This window comes from Callorhinus ursinus, unplaced genomic scaffold, assembly GCF_003265705.2.
Source record: "Callorhinus ursinus isolate GAN/ISIS: 27379988/994484 unplaced genomic scaffold, GSC_fseal_2.0 scaffold13, whole genome shotgun sequence".
NCBI classification, from domain to species: domain Eukaryota; kingdom Metazoa; phylum Chordata; class Mammalia; order Carnivora; family Otariidae; genus Callorhinus; species Callorhinus ursinus.
In genome coordinates, this window is record NW_027397075.1 from 12,004,100 (window position 1) to 12,010,656 (window position 6,557).

Sequence of the window (6,557 nt, forward strand, 5' to 3'; positions counted from 1 at the left end):
CCCATGCCCCCAACCTGCATCCAAATTTCTTGTAATTACCCACAGGCAAGCCTCATTAACCACTGGACTCTGCCAAACTGCCTCTGTCTGACCTGCGGAGTCCTTTAAAACCCAAACAAAAGAGTCACTCTTCCTGGGGCATGAACATCTCCACAAAGCTGATGATCTGAGAGGTGACAGCATTTCGTTTACTTGTTTGGAGAGATGGAGAAGTAGGAGCTATGAGATAGGAAAGGAGTTTTGTGACTCGTTCTATACCACCCACAATCATAGCATCCCTGCAAACTAGGCCCTTCCTTCTGCTCATCCTCAAGAGAAGTTTCAGGCTCTCCTAAGATTCCTACCATCAGAAAAGTAAAGACCTGAAAACAGGAAGCCCAGTCCTCCTTCCGATTTCTGGGCTCACTGCTCCTACCTGACCTTCAGTGTCAGATCTCACTCTCCGAGCAGGGCAAGGCAAGCGGCCCTGTCCATAAGACCCACGAGGGGCGGGCTGCTGTGCCAGGACACTCACTGGCAAGGAGGTAGACGATGTCACGCTGCTAACCGCGCTGGACTTCAGGGAGGAGGTCAGTAGCTTTGCCACTCCCTGGGTCCCACCACTGGAGTCTCCACTTGGACCACCCGGAGGGGCCACCAGGGTCAGCTTCTGGGAAACAGGTGGTTTTTTCACTGCAGAGCCTGGGACAGGTCTGCTGGCAGACGGTCCTGCGGAGGGAGGCTGTACGCCGGGGAGCAGGTTCCCGGAAGCAGAGCTCTGGACTGGTGTTCCTCCAGAGGAAGAGCTGCCAGAAGAAACCCCGTGTTTAGAGACCGAGCTGGCAAAGGGACTATTCTTGTAAGATGGCCCTGAAGAGCTGGCTGAGTGCTGTTTTGCTGGATGGCTCAGGGCAGTGGAGGACGAGGCTGGGGTCTTATGAGAGTTGCTGCTAGAGGCTGGTGTGCCTCCTGAAGAGGCCGGCGTGGAGGGATGGAAGCTCTGGCCTTTGGTTGCTGTCTTCACAAGCTGGAGGAGGGAACGATGGCACTGCGGGGAGGAAGGCTTTGGGCCCTGGAGCTTATTGACAAAAGGAGCTGGAGGGGTGAAGCTCTTTTGCTGTTGAGTGCCTGCATGAAAGACTTTGACTTGGGGGCCAGGCACAGGAGCTGCCGCCTGGGGTGCATGAGGCGTCCGTGGCAAGCCATGGTGCTTTGCTTTGGACTGGTGCACTTCCGACAGGCCCTTGCTGAGCGTGGCCTGACAGGACAGCTCTTTGTAGCCAGAGCTCTCTGGTTTTGTCTCCTGAGAGGACTGCCCCAGTGCCAAAGCCTGTTCGGCCAGAAAATTGAGGGGAGACTGCAGGGAACTAGAGGCTGGCGGGGCAGAAGGGCTGGGCTTCAGAAAGTTCCTCTTCTCTTCTGAACACACGACGCTCACCATCTTCTCTGCAGGTACTTTTGAGGGTGCCGGCAGTGGGAACTCAGAGCTCCCACCTGCTCTGCTGCTCAGCACAGCCAGTTCCTTAGACACCACCTCCAATGAGGAGGCTGAATTACGGATCAAGTCTCCATCCAACGAGTCCTCCAGGTTGATAGGAGCAGGATTAGCAAGGCTGCCAGATGCCTGGGCTGAGAGCTCCCTGTTTGTAGCCCCAGTGCTCAGGCCTCCTCCCAGGTGTTCTGAAGGCAAAGCCAGGGGGCCGCCAATCTGGCCTGGTGGGATGGAAACCTTTTTATCAGGCTTAGTAGATGATTCCTAAAGGAAAGCAGGAATTCTGATGTTTAGAAATGTCCAAAGGTGCCAACACTGGCCCTGTGGTGAGAACACAAATGTGAGAACACCACAAGGCCCAAAGAACCAGGTCTTCCTGTACAATCACAAAACAAGACAGGAAGAGAGCGGTTGCCACGCCTGCTTGGACTTGAAAGTGCTGAACTCCTTCACCCCCTCTGGCTCCTGTCTGGCTGGCTGGGGCTGGGCTTACCAAGCATGCTTTCTTGCTAGGTACCCATCCACCCACAAAGAAACTCTTCTTCTCTGTTTCTGAAAAAGTGTAAGACTTGAGCAAAGAGATGCTCTCCCTACTGGACACACACTGTCTCAGAGTACTCCCAGCTGCAATCAGAAAATGATGCATGGCATGAGAATTGCCTTAAATTAGCTTTCTTCTCCTCCTTGGTCTTCTCCAGCATCTGTCTCCTCAGTTGGGTGCAAAGGAAAAGTCCTGTCACGGGAGTGGGAACAGGGTCTACCTCATCATTCTCACATTCCAAGTGCTTAATGCAATTTGTCCTAGACACTGTAGGACCTCAACAGATACTTTAGAATACAGAATTTACAAAGCTTATTCTCATGGACTGTTTATGTACGGTTAAGGACACTATACAGCCACATGAGCTGTTAAAAATTTCAGTAAAACAGCAATTTTTACTACATTCAAAGGCTTCTGAAATGCCTAAGATGGTTTTCAGTTCCCCCCATCTCCACCAGGCAAACACAACAAAGCCACCTGTCCCTTCCGGTACAGCTCCAGGCAAACCTGCACCTGGCTAGCAGTGTTCTTTCATGAAAAGAATATCATCACACTATACGACCTTCAAATCTGCAGGGGCTCTTCACGCCTCAGAGGGCTGTCAGGAAGACCTCATTGAAATCCGCCCACCACCACCACCACTACCACCCCAGGAAAGGGCCAGATGGGTACTGTCTCCTAGAACTAAGGCTGGAAGGTACTAAGTGGCCCGGCTCAGGTCTCTGCCCTGCCAACCTCAGGCTCCTGCGATGGGCCAGGCTGCCTCTTGGACAGCCTCAAGGGTGCCATCCTGAAGAGCTGTCCCCCAGTCCAGCCAACCTCAATGAGCTGCTCTAGTCGCTTAAGAGGTTTCATACGCATGGCTGGAGAGAAAGGAGAAGAGCACATGACCTGAGCAGGCTGACTCACCTTCATCTTGATTTTGGAAGAGGCCATTACTTTCTTCTTGGCCCTGTTCAAATGAATGAACACAGAAAAGGTTTAGAGAAGATCCACAAAGGAGGTGAAAATAACCGTCGCCCTGAGAAGAGAAAATACTGAGACACTCACAGGATTGATGTCAAGTGCCCGTGGCCTCGTCTGCTCTCCTTAAACAGAGTCCTGAAACAGAGAAAGAACACTAGAGGCAGTCTGTGGAAACCCCCTGAAGGCAGGCTCTCTGCTTCTAGAGCTTTCCTGCCATCCCTGGTACTCAGTGGCTATTACACCTTAAATGTCAGTGGCCTGGTGAGCTTAATTCCTAAAATGGCTGCACTGGCCACTGGAAAGCAAACAGTCTAGGAGTGACCCCAAAAAAGCTATGGCTCTGCCGCAAAATTTCTCATAGTGATTTTTCCCCTAAAGGCAGGACTGCTTTCCTTATTGCTGATTTTCATCCCTTCCAAGAGTCAAATGTGGAGTGACCACAGCGCAGTCTTCTTCCAGGGAAACACAAAAGAATTTTCTTTATGCCCCTCCCTATGCGCTTTCTTTTTTTTTTTTTAAGATTTTATTTTTTTGACAGAGAGAGACAGAGCAAGAGAGGGAACACAAGCAGGGGCAGTGGGAAAGGGAGAAGCAGGCTTCCCGCTAAGCAGGGAGCCCAATGTAGGGCTCGATCCCAGGACCCAGGAATCATGACCTGAGCCAAAGGCAGATGCTTAACAACTGAGCCACCCAGGCGCCCCCCTATGCACTTTCAGATGTTCAATCTGTAAAGAAAAGAGCAAGTCCACCTAAAGAAGGGACGCAAAGAAAGGCTCCATGATTTGGATTCTGGGAAGATGGTGGAGTAGGAAGCACTGGGAATTGTCTACCCACCTGGACAACAAACTGCACTAATAGAATCTAAAACAACTATTTTGGGAGTGTCTAGGTGGCTCAGTCGGTTGAGCATCCGACTCTTGATTTGGCTCAGACTCAAAGTGGAGTCTGCTTGAGATTCTCTCTCTCCCTCTCCCCTGCCCCTCACTCCCTCACATACTTACACTTTCTCTCTAATAAATAAATAAATAAATAAATCTTAAACTAAATAAATCTTAAATCTTAAACAATTTACCCTGGAGGGTAAATTGCTGTCAATTTCAGCTCTTAGCACAGTTGTAGCCTTCTGTTCCCAGCCCCATGGCAGGCAGCCATACATGTGTCCCCAAAACAGCTTACAGGAACTAGGGTGGGCAAAAATGATCCTGTGCTCCAAGTATGGGGAATCTTTGCTCTGATTGCTGACTACTGCTTTTCATCACAGAGATGCAAAGAGGTGGGCAGCCACTGCTGTCAACCTCCCACCCCTCCCACCTGTGGCAGGCCCTTGCCCCCCTGGCTGAGGTGACTTCCGGGGGATTTGAAAAACTGGTGCCCTTTTCCCCTCCTTCATTGTTCACTTTCCCACTTTCAGGAGACAGACATTAAGAAACAGACCATTCAAAACAACCACGTATATGGGGAAAAATGAGAAAGTGACACCCAAGGAAGGGTTCAGACAAGACCTGGGAAGACATTAAGTTTACACTGCAGGCTGCTCCCAGGCACAGAGACTGCCCACAACCTTCCACAAAAACAATATACAGAATGGGGACCATAGTTAACAATACTGTATTGTCTTGTTTTTTTTTAAGATTTTATTTATTTATTTGAGAGAGAGAATGAGATAGAGCATGAGAGGGGGGAGGGTCCAAGGGAGAAGTAGACTCCCCGCTGAGGAGGGAGTCCGATGCGGGACCTGATTCCAAGACTCCAGGATCATGACCTGAGCCGAAGGCAGTCACTTAACTAACTGAGCCACTCAGGCGCCCTAACAATACTGTATTGTATGTTCAAAAGTTGCTGAGGAAGTCAAGTCTTTTTTTTAAAAAAATATTTTACTTACGAGAGAGAGAGAGAGAGAGAGAGAGAGAGCACGAATGTGGGGGGGGAAGCAGAGGGAGAGGGAGCAGCAGACTCCCCGCTGCGCAAAGAGCCCTATGAGGAACTTGATCCCAGGACCCTGGGATCATGACCTGAGCCGAAGGCAGACGCTTAACCGACTGAGCCACCCAGGTGTCTTTTTTTTTTTTTTTAAAGTAGGCTCCAACGTGGGTTTTGAACTCATGACCCTGAGATCAAGACCTGAGCTGAGATCAAGAGTTGGATGCTAAACCAAATGAGCCACCAACGTGCCCCTAAGAGAGTCAACCTTAAAAAGTTCTCGTCAGATGGGGCGCCTGGGTGGCTCAGTCGTTAAGTGTCTGCCTTCAGCTCAGGTCGTGATCTCAGGGTCCTGGGATCGAGCCCCGAATCAGGCTCCCTGCTCAGCGGGAAGCCTGCTTCTCCTTCTCCCACTCCCCCTGCTTCTGTTCCTTCTCTCGCTTTGTCTCTGTCAAATAAATAAAATCTTTAAAAAAAAAAAAAGTTCTCGTCAGGGCACCTGGGTGGCTCAGTCGGTTAAGTGTCTGCCTTCGGCTCAGGTCATGATCCCAGGGTCCGGGGATTGAGTTCCGCATCAGGCTCCCTTCTCAGCGGGGAGTCTGCTTCTCCCTCTCCCTCTAGCACTCCCCCCCGCTCGCTCGTGCTCTCTGCCTAATAAATAAAAATCTTAAAAAAAAGTTCTCATCAAAAGAAAAATTGTAACTATGTGAGATGATGGATGATCCCTAGATTTACTGTGGTAAGCACTTCACAACACATACAAATATCAAACCATTATGTTGTACACCTGAAACTAATATTATGTTATGTCAATTATATCTCCAAAAAAACCAAGCAATAAAAACAATAACAAACAAAAAGTAAACCCTGGGGAAGTGAGAGAATCTGATTTCTAGAGTTACCACATTCAATTCAAATATCCAGTGCTCCAACACATGCATAGAAAAATATCATAAGGCATACAAACAAACAGGAAAGTATGGGCCATTCACAAGGGAAAAAAATACCCAGAAACTCTTCCTGAAAAAGACCTAATGGCAAATACACTAGACAAAGACTTTAAAACAATGATCTTACAGATACTCAAAGAACTACAGGAAGATGTAGATAAAAAAAGAATATGTGAACAAAATGGAAATACCAATAAAGAGACGGAAAACCTAAAAAGAAATTAAGAAGAAATTCTGGAGCTTTAAAGTGCAGTAACTGAAATGAAAAATTCCTTGGAGATGTTCAAACACAGATGTGAGCAAAGAGAGGATAATGGAAATCACCAAGTCTGAGGAACAGAGAGAAAAAAGACTGAAGAAAAGTGAACAGAGCAGTGGGATGTGTGGGACACCACCTGCTGTAGAAGTCCCAGAAGGAGAAGGGCAGAAAGGGCAGAGGGAGCAGTGGAAGAAATACGGCTAAAAATCCCCCAATGAAAAAGATGAATATAAACATCCAAGATGCCCAGTGAACTCCAAGATGAGCCCCACACAGAGAAACATTGTTATCAAACTTTTTTTTTTTAAAGATTTTATTTAAGAGAGAGAGAATGAGAGAGAGCATGAGAGGGAGGAGGGTCAGAGGGAGAAGCAGACTCCCTGCTGAGCAGGGAGCCCGATGTGGGACTCGATCCCGGGACTCCAGGATCATGACCTGAGCCGAAGGCAG

The 6,557-nt window shown here is 48.8% G+C and overlaps 1 protein-coding gene across 6 annotated transcripts in view; it reads right to left on the reverse strand.

Annotated features, from left to right (window-relative positions):
- Window positions 1–6,557, reverse strand: part of UBN1 (ubinuclein 1) — a 42,955-nt gene that overhangs the window by 5,289 nt on the left and 31,109 nt on the right. For 4 of the 6 annotated variants that reach the window (XM_025858997.2, XM_025858998.2, XM_025858995.2 and 1 more), the window contains exons 13-15: window positions 3,063–3,113; window positions 2,922–2,964; window positions 416–1,735 (exon numbers count right to left, since the gene is read on the reverse strand). In XM_025858997.2, the coding sequence (XP_025714782.1) occupies window positions 416–1,735; window positions 2,922–2,964; window positions 3,063–3,113 (1,414 nt within the window). The remainder of the gene's footprint in view (window positions 1–415; window positions 1,736–2,921; window positions 2,965–3,062; window positions 3,114–6,557) is intronic. The other 2 variants (XM_025859000.2, XM_025858999.2) reach the window with 1 other exon arrangement.